The sequence below is a fragment of the Microcaecilia unicolor genome, chromosome 1, assembly GCF_901765095.1.
Source record: "Microcaecilia unicolor chromosome 1, aMicUni1.1, whole genome shotgun sequence".
Taxonomy (NCBI): Eukaryota; Metazoa; Chordata; class Amphibia; order Gymnophiona; family Siphonopidae; genus Microcaecilia; species Microcaecilia unicolor.
The window spans coordinates 575,877,495-575,896,382 of NC_044031.1; the positions used below are offsets into that span (position 1 = coordinate 575,877,495).

Here is an 18,888-nt window from a genome sequence, read left to right on the forward strand (position 1 = left end):
GCCCTGCCCTCCCAATCCATGCCCATCCATGCTCCTCTGTCCCCTGCCCCCTCCATTAATCCCTATCCAGCAATTCCCCTCTCTCCCTTCCATGACCCCCCCCTCGTATCCATGCTCCTCTCTCTCCCATGTCCCAGCCTGGCCCGCCCTCTTCTCCCCCCCCCCCCCTTCGCATCCATGCTCTCGTCTCTTCCCTGCCCTTCCGCTCCCATTGTTCAACTGCCCGCCCTCATATCTCTCCCCCCAACATCCCTTTTTTTTTTTTCTTTTTAAATTTACCTCCGTGGCGGTTCCGGCAGCGCAGCGTCAGGGAAGGAGGCGGCGCTCCCGACGTCTAGCCTTCCCTTCGCTGTGTTCCGCCTTCTTCTGACATCATTTCCTTGACGTCAGAAGAAAGCGGAACACAGTGAAGGGAAGGCTAGAGACGTCGGGAGCGCTGCCTCCTTCCCTGACGCTGCGCTGCCGGAACCGCCACCACGGAGGTAAATTTAAAAAGAAAAAAAAAGAAAAGGGATGTTGCGGGAGGGCGAGCGAGGTGAGCATGGTGCGGCGGCGCCCCCCAGAGGGAAGCGCCCCCCTGCCATGCTTACCTCGCTTACCGTGTTAGCATGGCCCTGGGAATTCCACTCTATCATTTCATTTAATCCATGAGGGGATACTGTATTCATTTCAAAAATCCAATATTGTTTGCATTTTGCTAAAACACACTCTAAATCTTTTCATCTTACTGTTGGAACTACTTGCAGGCTCATTTTCAAAAGAGATAGACGTCCAAAAAGTGACATAAGTCAACATTTGGATGTTTATCTCACAGAAACGTCCAAATCAGTATTAACGAAACCTCTTTTTGGATGTCTTTCTCTGAAGTCCGTCAGAAGGATGTCCAGATCTCAAGGGGGTGTACCAGGGGTGTGTTTAAGGCCGGACTTGGGCGTTCCTAAGATGTGGACGTCTTTCAGCCATAATGGAACAAAGCAAAAACGTCTAGGACTAAAACTTAGACGTTTTGAGCTAGACCTGTTTTTATTACTAATAAGGCACAAAAAGGAGCCCCAAATGACCAGATGATCACTGGAGGGAATCAGGGATGACCTCCCCTTACTCCCCCAGTGGTCACTAACCCCCTCCCACCCCAAAACTTGTGTTGAAAACATTACTTGCCAGCCTCTATGCCAGCCTCAGATGTCATACTCAGGTCCATTACAGCAGCATGCAGGTACCTGGAGTAGTTTAGTAGTAGGTGCAGTGCACTTCAGACAGATGGACCCAGGCCCATATCCCCACTACCTGTTAACTTGTGGAGGAAACTTGAACCTTCCAAAACTCACCAGAAACCCACTGTACCCACATATAGGTGCCCCCTTCACCCTTAAGGGCTATGGTAGTGGTGTACAGTTGGGGGTAGTGGGTTTTGGGGGGCTCAGCACACAAAGTAAGGGAGCAATGGTCAGATGTGTACCTGGGAACATTTTATGAAGTCCACTGCAGTGCCCCCTAGGGTGCCCTATTGCTGTCCTGAGTCTACTAAAAATGCTGGCTCCTCCTACATCCCAATGGCTTGATTTTGAACGTTTTACACTTGGATGTTTTTTTTTTTTTCAAAAATGGCCAAAAAACAAAGACTTCCAAATCACAGGACGTCCATAGTATTTTCGAACACAAAAGATAGACGTCCATCTTTTTCGAAAATGACCTTCTTTCCTGTTCGGAATTTGGACGTCTTTGTAAAACATCCAAATTCTAATTTAGACGTTTCTTTTGAAAATGCCCCTCTTGGTCTATTATAAACCAGATAAGATCTTGATAACAATGTTCTTTACAGTGAAGTACTAAAGGTGTCTTCATCTTTGAAGTGTATAATCTAACTCTTATGTTCCACCAACCAGATCTTCATTTTCCTACTAGTTCTATCTATCTATATACCACTTGCCACATGGGCACTGTATAACATATAATACAAATGTAGATCTGCAAATGGTAGATATATATGAATGATACAGTTTATTGATCCAAGGATTCTTCCATGTAGTGCACTCTATAGTTTGTTGGTAAAAACTGCATTGGTTCCAGGTTTGATGGCCAGGTGTATCATATAAATCTCTCAACTGTGGATCTTTGTGTGTGTGGACTATCTTACCATGACAATTAGAACTCCGGGTATAAGCAATACATGGGGGCTGCTGAAGAATAGTATGAAAAGACAATATGTGCCAATGCCTCTGTAATATTTGAGCAATCTGTGATGCCAAAGTAGAATAATTCAGAGCACTAACAAAATTGCCCATAGTGTCAGGACATTTATCCAAAAACAATAAGTGGCACTGGGCAAGTCATGCTCTCCTGTAAGCCCTCCTTATAATTCTTCGTGGATACCCACACTGTGTCAGGTGAATTGCCAGCAGCTTAGCTGATTCTTAAACTCTGTGTCAGTAGTATGTGTATGACACAATTGGAGAAACTGACCTATCGTTAAAGAGCTCTTCAACTTATAAGGATGATGACTGTCAAAATTCAACAAGGTATTCTGGTCAGTGGACTTCCTAAAACTAGTGGCGTTCAAAGCAATGTTTGTTCTAAGGAGTGACCTGGTGTGTGTAAATTTTCTTTCACGTGAGTTTTAAAAACCAACAATTTTTGAGTGCCACTATTTGCAGTGCATTTCTGAATTTTGCACAAAAAACATTTTTGTGAGCAACCATGTAACATCTGTGAGTGACACTCCTAAAACACATGAGCAATCACTCATTCACTCCACTTAGAAGGAACATTGGTTCAAAGTTGTTCCCCATTTATATACCATAGTATCTAAAAATGAAATTTTCTGACAATTGTACTGCATAGTGAAAATCAAATGTACATCCAATGAATTAAGCTACTGTAAAAATTGTCCCAATTATTGATTTAGGCCCCCTGTTTACAAAGCAGCACTAGTGGCTAGAGATGCAGTACTGCCAATACAGCTCATTCACTTTGGATGGGCTGTGTTGGCAGTGCTGCGCAGCTTTGTAAACGGGGGGGGGGGGGGGGGGGGGGGGGGGGCAAAGCTTTCCAGATGAAGAAAATGTCACCTAAAAAGCAAAGGATCAGGAACAGCAAACAGGAAGAACCTCTATGTCAAATCATCCAATCAAACAAGAGTAGAGCTGACCAAAGGATGAAACCAACATGCTTTATTTGCTGCTTGAACACAAGGACCCGACACGGTCCATGTTTTGGCATCACAAAACGACTGCCTCAGGGGTCACAATAGTATTCAAAGAATATACTGCACAAACAAAGCTGCCCAAAAGGCATCCGCTCAACAGAGAATACTGACGAACCAGTGTTCCCTGAAGGAGTTCACTCACTTGTTGAAAGCAACTGGATGAGCATAAATATTTTTTCCTCAAAAGCGCTAACATATTAATTAGTAATGGTGGGGACTGACACTATACCCATTGCAACACTATGAAGTTGCAAATAAAATGTATCTTGAAAATAAAAAATAATTACACCCCAGCATGAAATCTGCCTGGTTAAATTATGCTGAGCAGGTCAGGAGGGGATATTCAGTGGCACTTAACCAGGCAGTGCTGTTGCATATCCCCTCTGAGTGCTCTGGCACTGTTTGGGGGCAGCCTTTTCTGTTTTTGCCACACCTTATGGAACAGCCTTCTGTTACAGTTTAGGGTGAAAAATATCCTACTCTATATTTAATAAGGGCTTGAAAACATGGGCCCGATATTCAAAATGATTATGCCATTTTCAGTGCATAGACTGTAGAAGTCTGTCCGGCACTGACCTTGTTCTCCAATTTCTGAAGCTTAATCTGTCCAGTCACGATCAGGGCACAGATCATAGAAGTCTGACCAGCACTGGCTTTGCTTCCCAATTACTGGTGTTCCATCTAATCACTGCCAAGCTTCTTTGGATCCATTCCTTCTAAATAGGATTCCTTTGTGTTTATCCCACATATTTTTGAATTCCGTTACCGTTTGCATCTCCACCACCTCCAACGGGAGGGCATTCCAATAATCTACCACTCTCTTGAAACCCCTTAATATGTTAGGATCTCATGATGAGTTAAAGAATGACTTTTTCTTAGAGCAGGAGTATTCAGTGTGGTCCTATGACTGCCACAAACATGTCTTGTTTTCAAGGTAACCACATATATGCAAATCAGTCTACATTGAAAACCCATTGTATAAAATGGATTTGCAGCAGACAATGCACTAGAATGCCATTATCATGAGCTAAGCACTTGGAAATAGGGGACTAATTGTTTTTATATGTTAATTGGGATGAAAATAAATATGTAAATTACCTGCAAGTTTGAAAAACATTGGCTTATTGCAAAAGATCCCTCTCCAGACTTTAGTCATTTTATAGACAAGAATGGCTCTGTTTCTGTGTTCCTGCATCAATGAGCTGAAATTACCATTGCTGTCCTGAGGTAATGCAGAAAGCCTACATAAAATGCAGTCAAGAATAATTTAGAAGGCAATCACAATAACAGAGAAAGATGCAAAAAATAACAAACTAGTGCCTTTAAAATAAAACAAATTAAAAAACAGGATCCAGTTTAGGTGCTACCTGAAAACAGAGAAAAAAAATCACTGATCTTTATTGGCAGTAAAAAGCTAGTTTGCCAGCTGTTTCTTGAAGAGTGTTAAAAATCTTAGAAAACATCCAAAAAGACACCAGACTGAGAGGTAGATGTTTTGGTTTAAACTCATTCTTCCTCAGGTTTCCTAAGGATGAATCAGATGTTTGCTTTTTGAGCAGATCTTTCATATTTCAAATCCTTGTCCTTATTTATTTATTTATTTTATTTTATTTTTGCAGCTTGCCCATTGTCGATGATACATGGCAACAGCTTAGCAGGTATGATGTCCAGGCTATACTTTGTAAGCATAGAATTATTTTTAGGGATTGGGATCACAGAATTCTCCGAGGACTAGCAGGCCATGTTATTCTCACATATGGGTGATGTCATCCACGACGCCCAGTGTGGAATGCTTTTACAGTGTACTATATCTTTAAGAACTCGCAACAGCACTCCCACCACACATACACAAGTGCCTTCCCACCTGCCACAAGAGCACAGTACCATCAGTCTCTCTTCCTCCGTGGTGAGGCGAGAATACGTTGTTTGTGGCTTCTCACAGCGTCTTTTGTGCCTTCTCTGCGGGTATTGATAAGCCTTAGTTGCCTCATCATTCACTGGTGCTGGAATCTACGCTCAAACGGGCCAGAAATTCCAGAGACTTTCCTTTGGCACTCCCAGGCAGAGAAGCTCGAACTCTGGACTTCTTTGGGTGGAAAATGAGTCAGGCCTCAATGCTGATATCCCGTATCCAGTCATACCGGCTCTACATGAGCCTCTATTTGCGGAATCTGGTGTACAGTATGACTGATTTCACAGATTCCTTCCCACCGGTGCAGGCTGAATCTCTTTTCCAGCTGGCCAAGCAGCAGAAGGCATGTTGTAAATTCCTGACTGGTGAGTTTATAATACTTTTGATGTGGCATCCAGGATTTCTGCCCAAAGTATAACGATGCACAGACTCTCATAGCTATCAGGCTTATATTCGAAAAACAAGGGCGCCCATCTTTCAACACAAATCGGGAGATGGGCGTTCTTCTCACAGGGTCGCCCAAATCGGCATAATCGAAAGCCGATTTTGGGCGCCCTCAACTGCTTTCCGTCGCGGGGACGACCAAAGTTCATGGGGGCATGTCGGAAGAATAGCAAAGGTGGGACTGGGGCGTGCTTAACACATGGGCGTCCTCTGCCGAAAATGGAAAAAAGAAGGGCGTCCCTAACGAACACTTGGCCGACTTTACTTGGTCTTTTTTTTTAACAACCAAGCCACAAAAATGTGCCCTAAGTGACCAGATGACCACTGGAGGGAATCGGAGATGACCTCCCCCTACTCCCCCAGTGGTCACTAATCCCGTCCCACCCTAAAAAAAAAAAATTTCCAGCCTCTGTTCCAGCCTCAGATATCATACCCAGCTCCATGACAGCAGTATGCAGGTTCCTGGAACAGTTTTAGTGGGTACTGCAGTGCACTTCAAGCAGGCAGACCCAGGCCCATCCCCCCTACCTGTTAAACTTGTGGTGGTAAATGTGAGCCCTCCAGAACCCACCACAAACCCACTGTACCCACATCTAGGTGCCCCCCCTTCATCCCTAAGGGCTATGGTAGTGGTGTACAGTTGTGGGTAGTGGGTTTTGGGGGGGGGGGGTTGGGGGCTCAGCACACAAGGTAAGGGAGCTATGCACTAGGGAGCTTTTTCTGAAGTCCACTGCAGTGCCCCCTAGGGAGCACTACGAATGCTGGCTCCTCCCAATACCAAATGGCTTGGATTTGGTCATTTCTGAAATGGGCATCCTTGGTTTCCATTATCGCCGAAAATCGGGGACAACCATCTCTAGGGACGACCATCTCTAAGGTCGACAGAAATGTTGAGATTTGGGCGTCCCTGACCGTATTATCGAAACAAAAGGTGGCCTTCCATCTTGTTTCGATAATACGGGTTGGTCTTAAAACCAACTCCGTAAGAGTTCACCTCAATGCAATTAGTGATTACTATCATCGTGTAGAGGGTAAGCCCATCTCTGGACAGCCTCTAATTGTTCGCTTCATGAAAGGTTTGCTTTTGACAAAGCCCCCTGTCAAACCTGTGTCATGGGACATCAACATCGTTCTCACCCAGCTGATGAAAGTTCCTTTTGAGCTACTAGACTCCTGTTCACTGAAATACTTGACCTGGAAGGTCTTGTTTTTGGTGGCTGTTACTTCAGACCACAGGTTCAGTGAGCTTCAGGCCTTATTAGTGGATCTACTTTACACAAAATTTCATCATAACAGAGTTGTTCTCCTCATGTACCTTAAGTCGGAGTTCCATCTGAATCAGTCTATAGCTCTTCCAACATTTTTCCCCAAGCATAATGCCCATCCTTGCGGAAGCGCACTGCACACCTTAGACTGCAAGCAAGCATTGACCTTTTACTTGGAGCAGGTTAGACCCTACAGACAGTCCACCCAGCTTTTTGCTTCTTTTAATCCCAACAGGATGGGTGTCACCATCAGGAAACACAGAATCTCCAATTGGCTGGCAGATTGCAGTTCTTTCACTTATGCCCAAGCTGGACTAACTCTTGAGGGTCATGTTAAGGCTCATAATGTCAAAGCCATGGCAGCATCAGTAGCTCATTTGAGATCATCCACTATAGAAGAGATTTACCAGGCTGCAGCCACACATTCACATCTCACTATTGCCTTGAGGAAGATACCTGACGTGATAGTTGGTTTGGACAGACAGTTCTGCTGAATTTGTTCAGGGTCTAGAATCCAACTCCACCCTCCTAGGCCCATTTTGTTCTATTTCAGGCTGCACTCTCACAGAATTTGTATATAGTTTCAGGTTAATTCGAAGTAGAATTCGTTGTTGCGAGTTCCTATTGTCCTATTGTTGTTGTTTTTGGTGAACCTGGTAGCTAGGGATTCCTACGTGTAAGAATAACATGGCCTGCCTGTCTTCAGAGAAACCAAAGATACTTACCTGTAGCAGGTATTCTCCGAGGACAGCAGGCCATTCATTCTCAAATTCTCTCCCACTTCTCCTTGGAGTTGTCTTATATAGCTACTGATGGTCCCGCTGTCTCACGGCAGGCAAGAAGGCACTCATGCATGCACAGTGGGAATGCTGTCATGAGTTCTTAAAGATATAGTACACTGTAAAACATTCTGCACCGGGTGCCATGGATGACATCAATTAATGGTCTGTTGTTCTTGGAGAATATCTGCTACAGGTAAGTATCTTCACTTTTTGGTTGATCAAATGCTTAGATTCTGTTTCATGGGATTCTGTTAAAATACTATATGAAACCATGATAGCAATTCTATAAATAGGCACCTCACTCTTAAGTGCCCCAAGGGCCTACACTTAACTTCATTTCTGTAATGGCATCTTGGTGCTCAGATTCCATTATAGAATACCAGTATAAGCTGGCATTGGTGTGATCATGTTTAGGCACACCTTTTTATGCTATGTCAATAGCAGGTGTAAGTTGACATGCTTAGGTCTCCCAAGTAATTAGCGTAGTTTATTGTAATATGTAAACTACGAGCGTACCTGGGAGACAAGTCCATGGTCCACCTATACTCCACATGCATGTACTCTACCCTTGCAGTTAGGCACTATGACACTGACCCTCTAATTCTATAAAAGTCTCCAAATATTGTGTGCGCAAATTTGAGCATTTGCCCAATTTGTGCATTTAATTTAATTGAATAACAAGCTAATTAGTACTAATTATTAGATTTTTAACAAGCAGTTATTGACACAAATTAGATTTAATTAGAACTTATGCATTTAAATTTAGGTGCGGGATCTGTGAGTAAAAAAAAAAGGGTGTGTAAATGGGAGGGCCATGGGTGGAACAGGGGTGTTACATAAGAACATAAGCATTGCCCTACTGGGACAGACCAAAGGTCCATCAAGCCCAGTATCCCATTTCCAACCATGGCCAATCCAGGTCACAAGTACCTGACAAGATCCCAGAACAGTTAAACAGCTTTTTTGCTGCTTATTCTAGATGTAACCAGTGGATTTCCCAAATCCATCTTAATAGTGGCTTATGGACTTTTCTTTTAGGAAATTATCTAAACCTTTTTTAAACCCTGCCAAGCTAAGTGCATTTACGTGCTTTGTTATAGAATATGGGGGCTATGCGCCCAAATTTAGGCATGTATGTTACACCATGTTTCAGTTGGTGCAAATGACCATGCCTAAAATTAGGTACGATTCCTGTGCATAAGCGCTATTTTATAAACTGTGCCTAACTTTAAGCACAGCTTATAGAATAGCACTTTTCTCTGTGCTGATTTTTTCAGCGCTATACATAGAATTCACCCCTTAGCTGCTACTTTGTAGAATAGCACCTATAGCTGGATTCTATAAATTGCGTGCAAATTTTTGCATGCAAAATTGCACACTATTTTGAGATGTGTGTGCAACTAAATTGGCTAATGAGCCAATTAGTGCCAATAATTGGGTGCTAACACTCAATTATTGGCATTAATTGGCAACATTTTGGATTTTTGTGCATATCTTGCTAAGCACCATTCTATAAAGATCCACAACCAAATCTTATAGCGTGCAACTCAAAAGGGAGCATGTCCAGGGGAAGGGCATGGGCAGGTCACCTAACTTACTTGCCAGGATTTACTCCAGAGATCAATTGGGATCTATAGGATTGCATCAGGAAGGAAACTGGATGGGAAATATAGAACTTATCTGCCCAAACAGTGTATTTCTATGTAACTCTTTCACTACTTTCCCTTACAGGATTTAAAATGATGGAGATGTTTGGTTTGATTGAGAAGGAATTCTCAGCGATAGAAGGAGTTTCTATGGAGCCTGGGACCTTCAATAGCTTTCCCTGTTACAGACTGCATAAGGATGCCCTAGTGTCTCAGCCTACAAAGTATGTATCATTAACCCTGAAAAATTTCTAGATACGTATAAACTCTCTAAATAAAAATCAACATAACATATTATTTATTTAACAATTTCTATTCCGCTTACAACTAAGCGGATTACAATACACAATAAAAGCAAAGATAAAACACCATTAACAGCAAAACAGAACTAATGTCATATCAATCCCAGGCTTGAACAAACATATGCGTCTTCAATAGTTTGTGAAAAGATGCCATACTGCCACAAAGTTTTATAACTCCTTGTGCAACAGCTGTATGTGCAGCCGGCATTTACACATCTTGATTCCATACATGTGAATACATGTTGATGGCCCAGGACACAGCAGTTTAAAGGAGGGGATGTATTTGGTGGGCCAAAATATTATACATATATTTTCCCATTTTACAATTGGTCTGCTCATCTTTTGCATATCCTTCAAGGTGCGCATAGTTTTTGCAAAATGTTCATTTCGTCCAGGACTTGAAATCAGTTTTCCTTAGCACCCTGGCACCTTATTCTGCATTTAAAAAAACAGAAGTTTAGTTGAAGCAATAATTATATATTAGTGAGACCATTTGAATCGGCAAGCCTTGTTATAATGCAAAAGATTTGGTAAAGAGACATGCAATGTTGTACGTTTCTTTGGATAACCAATAAACAGATTTGAACATTAAAAATAAGTAAATTTGCCATTGGGAGGTTTTGTCCCTAACTGGCTTCAATTATTCCATAGCACAGAGAGAGTGGGAAGTGGACCAATGACTCCAGGAGCACGGGAGATAAGATTTCAAAGAACCACTTTATTCAATGACTCGACACAGAAACTGTGTTTCGGCCAAAAGGCCTGCCTCAGGAGTCTTTGGTGATCCTTGTATTCCCAAAAAAAACAAAAACCTTAAGGTCAAATGGTCTTGATAAAGACCTTTATGATATCTTGCTGGCGCAGCGTCTTGATATAATCATTGGTCCACTTCCCACTCTCTCTGTGCTGTTGTATTTGCGTGGGAGTTGGTGTTCATCCACTTAGGTGGATTGCTCTCTCCTTCAATTATTCCATAGCATGGTGATTATACGTATCAGTGCTGAAAATTGCCACTTATGCATATTTTTACTTGCACTTTTGTGTTGACAATGCTGAGTGATGCTGTTCTTTTTCGGGATGTGCGGGTTTGTGAAATTGATGCTCTTGCTGCAGAGGCTAGCAAATACATTTGTATTTGTCAGCATCATTATACATATTTTACCAAAAACTCTGAAAATGATGGAGGAATTGTGAACGTCTCAACGTGGATGTCCCAATTCCTACCTCAATGTCCTGTGCAAAATGTGGCTTCACATAATGCATCATAATCAGTTATCAAGTAGTATCATTCTACTTGCTGATGCTGTGTTTGGCAAAATATTGGTTTGGTCATATCCCCAGTGTGCTACCCCATTCCACTGCCTATGGTTTAAATAATGTTTAGAGATATGGAAAGAATCTCTGTTCCCTCTAAGCTATGCATTGCAGCCAGTGGGTGGTGGTGCCTGTCTGTCCCTAGCATTTTCAGTCACTAGGGACAGGCAGGTTCTCTTGAGTCCTAAAGAACTTGCCTGTCCCTCACTATTGAAAATTTGATAGTGAAACACCACCCCCCACTGGCAGAACTGCAAGTGGAGGACTCCCGCTTAGCTTAGAGGGAACAGTGCTAGGAATGACCAGTCTACAAAGAAGCAGAGGTGCCGTGGATACAAAGATCCATGATACTTGTGCCAGGCAAAATTTTAAAGAAAATAATGTGAGTAGCTTTGAAATTGAAATCCGTGTGTGCTGTTTTCTTTTCCAAACCTACACACACCCTCAGCAATTCCTGACTACGCACATTGAACAACAAATGCACTTAAGGGGTAATTCTATAACTTGGTGCCTCAGTTTAGATGCCATAATGGTTAGTGCCAATTCTATAACGGTTTCAAGACATTATAGAATTTGAACATCGAGACTCATTGGTGTACCCAGTTAAGGTCGGTCAATGGCTGATGTAAGTTGACGCACTTAAGTGCACCAATGCAACTCATGCAACTGATAGAATTCTGTAAGTTGGACGCATCATTTCATGACATGCCCAGGGCCTGACCCACCTATCCTCTGCCCATGTGTACATCCCCCTTGGAGCTATGCACTGACCCCCAAATTCAATAAAGTTGGGTACCCAACTTTACACATAGCACGCAAATTGTGCACATAATTTATAGAATAAGCTCAGTTGCACACACAACTTAATTCAATAATTAGAGTTAAGTCAACTATTAGCTAACGTGGCCTTAATTGGCACTAATTAGTGGTTATGCTTTTCTTAGTCGCTATTATATAAGTTGTGTGCTCAAATCCCAGAGTATGGAACTTCAAAGGGGATGTGGACATAGGAGGGCATGAGTAGGTTGGGGTAAGCCAGCCAATTAGATGCACAGGTTATAGAATACTAGCATTTATGTGCCTGTCTACAGTTGGGTATGTGCATTTATACCAGCCTTTGAGCACCCTGTGTAGATGAGGATTCATTCGCTCAGTGCACATCATCCCAGTGTCCCAGTGTCTAAATTTCAGGGCCATTCCTTGGATTTGCTTTATAGAATAGTGCTTAGCTGTTAACTACTACTACTACTACTATTTAACATTTCTAGAGCGCTACAAAGTGTACGCAGCGCTGTACAAACACAGAAGAAAGACAGTCCCTGCTCAAAGAGCTTACAATCTAATAGACAAAAAGTAAAGCATTTAAATTTAAAATATTTAAGCAGTCAAGCACAAGAGAACAGTCACAGAAGGACATAAATGCCAGTTATTGGTGCCAATGATTCACATAAATGCTAGTATTTATGTATTTATTCTTACATCCCACATTATAGAAAAACACATTTCAGTTCAAAGTGGCGTAGAATTAAACAATGAGTAACAGTTTACATGTAACTAGAATGAGGGTTTAACATTAATGATTACATAGAGGAATATTTTTTAAACAGATATGTTTTTAAAGCTTTTCGGAGTAGAAGGTAGGACCTTATGCTTCTGATTTCTTTTGGAATGAGATTCCACCATTTAGATCCTAGCTAACCAAATCCAACTGTATAAACAGATTTGTATGTTACATTTTTACAATTAGGTAGATGTAACAACAAATATTCTCTGAATGTTGGGTTTGCATTTCTAGCTGACAAGGTAATTAGGTATTGTATAACCTACGCGTGAATTTGGCACTATCATTATAGAGTTGCCCTTTTCGTTTTATCAGTTTTCAAATAGCTGATATATAAGGATGATAAAACATTTTATATGTGTCAATCAACTTTCAAAAATTACCTCATAATATAGAAAGAGAGGGCAGCAGAAACTACATTACATTATCAATCAGGCCAGGGGTTCTCAACCCAGTCCTAGCCAGTCTGGTTTACAGGATATCCTCAATGAATTTGAATAAGATAGATTTGCATATAATGAAGGCAGGGTATCTGGAAAATAAGGCTGGTTAGTGTGTCCCAAGGACTAGGTTGAGAACCCATGAATCAAACTGATGTTCTGGTCTTATTTTTAACATCGCCTTCTCTCTTTCCACAGGTATATTCATCCTGAGGGACTGCCCTCTGACTACACGATTACATTCCTCTTTCGGATACTGCCAGACACTCCACAGGAACCTTTTGCCTTATGGGAAATATTAAATAAAGAGCTTGAGCCACTGGTTGGAATTATTTTAGATAGTAAGCGCTATAATGCTTTTCTACATGAAATTATGAACAGCAAACCTAATAGCTGAAATCACTCACATTGTTTATTTAATAGGAATTATTGTGATGGTGTCCATATCTGGTCATGGTTTGATGGGGAACCTTCTCTAGCGTTTCCTTAGTATGTTTTTCTTTATAAAAGAAGACAATCCTGATTTTGTAGCTTAGGGGGGAATTCATCAAGCTGAAGTAAAAGATCATTCTTTACTGCACTTTGTTACCCTGCTGGATTAACAACCTGTGTGGATCCCACTACTGCAGGTTACTGAATCCTGGGTCAGGAGCCACCTTACAAGCAGTGTTATTCTCGTAGCCCAGGAATATTGGGCTACCAGTGCACGGTCCCTCAAGGCATCCAGTCCCCTTGACTTAAACACTGCCCCCCCCCCCCACACCCCAAAGGGCTACCTTAGCTCATTGGTTTTGGTGCCATTTGAAAGTAACCTGTCATAGTGTAGCCGTTTAATAACACATGGAGGTCATTTTAGAAGTCTGATATGGAATTTGCATGTGCAGATGGCATGCATGTGTAAACACAGATTTTAGATTACAGCTGTTTACATTTGTAAATTACCTCCTCTTCTCTTCCCACCATGTGCTGCAGCACTCTCCTCCTCAAATGATGTGCTGCTACTACTGCCTGGTGCCTGCTACTCTATGCCTGGCTCCTCTTCTTCCACAGCGTGATGAGTCATCATCAGCTAATGACCTGATGATGACTCACCTTGCTCTCCTATTGGTCAAATTTGGAGCTGGAATGAGGCTTGAAATGCGCACCAAGCCTCATTCTGGCTCCAAATTTGACCAATAGGGTGAGCACTGAGCACTAAAGACTGGACTACCCCAAAATGGCCCAAAAAGTTGTGACCTGCAACTGGAGAAAATTGTCTGTGAGCAGCTGAAAAGAACTGCCCAATCCCATGGGAAAATCGCAGGGTTGACAACCGTATGCCTAAGTGCTGTAGTTACATACAGAAATATGGATAGTGGAAATGTCCAGGCTCCGTCTATGCCCCTCCTATGTACGCACCATTTCCGGCGCTACAGATATTTTTTAGATTTTTATAGTGCCCAGTGGTAATCGGGCAGCGCCACCACTGGGTTAGCTTGGGAGCTCTTACCGCCACCTCATTGTGTGGCAGTAGGGGTTCCCCACCAAAATGGCCATGCGGTAAGTGGTTCACTTATGGCCATTTCTTTTCCTCAAAAATGGACAGCCTTTTCCTTGCTGCGGTAAACGGGAGCCTCAGCACATATCAAAAACACATGCTGACGCTAGCGCACACCTCCTTTTACCGCAGCTTAGTAAAAGGGCCCCCCCAATAGGACTGCATATTATGCGCTCCTATTTATGCAATTATCTTAGCTGGTTAAGTGTTGGAAATTGGTTCCATCCCCAGAACACCCACAAAATATCTGGTTTCGGCTTGGGTGCTAGCTAACCAGACATTTTCAGCGGCACTCTCTGCTTAAGTGCCACTGAAAATGCCCAGTTAACCCTGGACAGACAATTTAAATGGGTAGGAGCCTCTCCTAGCTGTTTAAATTGTTTTGAATATCGGGCCCGTAGTTTTTGGAAATACAGGGCCAGATTCTATAAATGGCGCCTAAAAAATCAGCATGGTAAACATTTCTGCCTAAGCATATTCTATAAGTGGTGTCTAGATTTACGTGCAGTATATAGAATACACTTAGTTGTTATCTGAGAGCCTAAAACTATGCGCATCCATTTATACTTATGAAAATGTTGTATAAATCCCCGTACATAGATTTACGCATATTGCGCCATATTTTATAACAATGCGTGTAAATTTTGAAAATGCCCACTCATTTCTCCATCCATAGCCATGCCCCATTTTGCCTGTGTGCGTTAGAAGTTAGGCACACTGTGTTACAGAATACATTTAGCGAGTTGTAAATGTCAGCTGTAATTACTGCCAATTAATGCTCATTATTGCTTTTTAAGTGCTGTTAAAATGCTAATTAGCTTGTTAAGCCAATTAAGTTATGTCCGTTATTATAGAATATGCCTGGATCTCCACGTGGATCTCTAGGTGCACTATATAGAATCCAGGGGACAGTGCTTTTACTTATATGCGTGTGCTGAGAAAAATGAGCACCTACATCAGAACCCTAGCATTTGCGCATACCAGCTGTTAAATGATACTGCACTGCTTTTGAAAGTGTACTTTTCAAAATGCTTTCTCCCATTGCGCATTTAGGGAAATATAAATATTTCCTGTGGACCTTGTAAACGAGGCTCATACGGGCTACGTCCGTGAAGCCTCCTCACCACCAGCCCCGAGCTCTCTGTTTTCCTCTTTATTAGTTTCTTCTTCTTTCTTGGTCCGGTCTCTCAGCACCGCTCACTAAAGTCAGGCTGGTTCAAACCCAGTCCAAGTACAACCAAGCTTCTCTCAGCACAGCTCAATAAAGTCAGGCTGTTTCTAACACAGTCCAAGTACAGCCAGGCTTCTCTCAGCACAGCTCAATAAAGTCAGGCTGTTTCAAACACAGTCCAAGTACAGCCAGGCTTCTCTCAGCACAGCTCAATAAAGTCAGGCTTTGCACGGGCTCAAAGCCTTGGGTCCCACCCTCTGGGTCAGTCTCTATTCTCCTGACCTCCTCCCGCTTTGACCCAGGCCTCTCCCCCCTACCTCCAATGCTGGCTGAGCCATAGCCAAGAGCTCCATGGGTTCCTCCAAGACCAGCTCAGCCTCCTCTTGCTCCATCCTCTCTGGTTCACTCTCCTCCTCTCCTTCAGTAGCCCAGTCCATTTTCTCCTCCCCCTCCCACCCCTTTTCCAGCTGATTACACTTTTCTTCATTATCTCTGCTAGGCTGCTTTTCCTTCTCCTGCCACCGGTTCCACCACCTCCTCCACCAGGTGGGAGAATCAGCTTTTCCTTTTCCCTGGCGGCCCTCTTCTGGCGCTCCTTGGTTCTGCACCCTATTCCTCCTCTCCCTGAGCTCCCGTATGGCCTTCTGGGAGTTGTAGTTTCCCATCCTTATGTCCCTTTTTGGCAAAACCTGGGCATTCCTAGGGTCTTCCCTCCTACCTTCCGGCTCTCTTTTCGCCTGTGGGTAGCCGGGGTCCCTCTTCCTTTCGGCATAATCCTTACATACCCTCCCCCTTAAGCTTTTATTCCCCCATTCTTCCCCCTCTTCTTCCTTATCCTCGCTGACCCGGGATAGAGCATCCACATTTCCCAAACATCTCCCCGGCCGATGCTCCACTGTGTATTGGAAGGGTTGCAGGGCTAAATACCACCGCATTAGCCTCCCATTGTTATTTTTCATTAAATTTAGCCACTTCAGTGGGGCATGGTCCGTTACTAGCGTAAATGGCCTCCCTTTGAGATAGACTGTACACTCCTGTATTGCCCACCTAATAGCTAAACACTCCTTCTCTATGGTGGAGTAATGGTTCTCATGCGGTAGGAGTTTACGGCTGAGATATAGCACGGGATGTTCTGCCCCTTCATGTTCCTGAGACAGCACTGCCCCTAGCCCCCTCCCCGACGCATCCGTTTGTAGGATAAAGGGTTTTTCGAAATCTACGGCCCTCAACACCGGTTCCTGGCACAGGGCTTGCTGCATCTGCTCTAACGCTCGCAACTCCGCCTCCCCCCCACCTCAGCTGGTCCGGACTCTTACCCCTCAACATGTCCGTTAAGGGAGTAGCCATCACAGAAAAGTGCGGGAGGAACCTCCTATAATACCCCACCATACCCAGGAACCTACGCAATTGTTTTTTTCGATGGGGACGGGGAAAGTCTTGGATGCTTTTAACTTTATTCAGTAAGGGTCGCACCTCCCCTCGGCCTACATTATACCCCAAATACTTCACCCTATACTGGGCAAAGTAACATTTCTTCGGGTTAAGGGTAAGTCCGGCCCCCCTAAACGATTGCAACACTGCCCCTACCTGTTTCAAATGACTGTTCCAGTCCTCACTGTGTACTACCACATCATCCATATAGGCCGCGGCATATGTCTGATGTGGTCTGAGGACTTGGTCCAGCAATCGTTGGCAGCTCGCCGCCGCCGAATTTAGGCCAAAGGGCAGCCTTTTAAATTGGTACAAGCCTATAGGGGTACTAAAAGCGGTCTTTGCTTGGGCTCCGGGGGAAAGGGGAATCTGCCAGTACCCTTTTGTTAAATCTAAAGTAGTAAGATACTGGGCTGACCCCAACCTGTCTACCAACTCTTCAATATAAGGCATAGGATAGGCATCAGCTTGAGAGATAGCATTAAGCTGACGGAAATCAATACAAAATCGCCACTCCCCTTCAGGTTTTGGCACCAACACCACCGGGCTAGACCAGGGACTATGGGATTCCTCAATTACCCCAAAGTCCAACATTTCCTGCACTTGTTTAATGACTTCCCTCCGTTTCATTGGGGAGAGTCTATAGGGCCTTTGCCTTACTATCTTACCCTGTTCAGTTACAATGTCATGCTCTATTAGGTGGGTACTCCCCGGGCATGCTGTCAAAACATCTTTAAAGCGCTCTAAAAGCCTTCCTATCTCTTTTTTCTGCCCCTGGGGTAACCGAGGGTTAACTCCGGGCTCGCAGGGTTTGAAAATCTCTCTTATTTGAGGCCCTAACTCCTCTCCTTCCTTTTCGTCCCCCCGCGTTTGAAACCCTACCCTCGCTACCCAAGGTTTCATAAGATTAACGTGAAACGTCTGGACCCGACCCCTCTCATTCGCCACCTCATACGTGAGGGGACCGAGTCTCCTCTTCACCACCCAGGGTCCTTTCCATCTAGAGGCGAACCTATGGGGGTCTTCCGAGATTAAGATAAGAACCCTATCCCCGGCGGCAAACTCCCTGTTCCGAGTCCCTCTATCGTAATATCCCTTTTGTTGTTCTTGGCTCTGTTCTAGCCGGTCCTGGGCATACTCCTGCATCCTACCCAATCGGCCCCTTAAATCCTGCAAATATTCGCCCACGGACTGCGCGCTGGTTTCCGAAGGTACCCAGTGTTCTTGTACGATATCTAATATACCCCTGGGTCTTCTGCCAAACATTAACTCATACGGTGAAACTCCTAAGGAGTCTTGCACCTTCTCCCGGTAGGCATAGAGCACAAAGGGTAAAAGCTGGTCCCACCCGGTCCTATCCTCCCCCAAGGCTTTTTTAACATCCCCTTTAAGGTCCTGTTAAAGCGTTCCACCATCCCATTGGTTTGGGGATGGTAAGCCGCCGTACGTACATGTTTTATCCCAAAGGCCTCCCATACTTGTCTTAAGGTCTGGGACATAAAGTTGGAACCCCGATCTGTCAAAACTTCTTGGGGAAAACCTACCTCACAAAAAATTTTTATGAGTTCCCAGGCAATACCCTTGGCTGAAATGTTCCTTAAGGGTAGGGCCCATGGATACCTGGTGGCCATGTCCATAACTACTAACACATAGAGATACCCTCTCTGTGACCTTGTTACTGGCCCCACAATATCCATGGCTATTCTCCTCACCGGTTGCTCTACCCGGGGCAGCGGCTTTAATGGGGCTTTAGGAGGGAATCTGTCTGATACCTTCTGACATCTGGGGCAGGACTTGCAGTATTTTTCCACCTCCCCATATATGCCCGGCCAATAAAACCTCGCCAATATTTGGGTCAGGGTGGCCTGGGAACCCTTA

General features: G+C 43.8%; 1 protein-coding gene across 2 annotated transcripts in view; it reads left to right on the forward strand.

Annotated features, from left to right (window-relative positions):
- COL14A1 (collagen type XIV alpha 1 chain) overlaps positions 1-18,888 on the forward strand; it is a 417,802-nt gene that overhangs the window by 284,670 nt on the left and 114,244 nt on the right. For both annotated transcript variants that reach the window (XM_030218565.1, XM_030218573.1), the window contains exons 30-32: positions 4,825-4,863; positions 9,340-9,478; positions 13,070-13,212. In XM_030218565.1, coding sequence (XP_030074425.1) covers positions 4,825-4,863; positions 9,340-9,478; positions 13,070-13,212 — 321 coding nt within the window. The remainder of the gene's footprint in view (positions 1-4,824; positions 4,864-9,339; positions 9,479-13,069; positions 13,213-18,888) is intronic.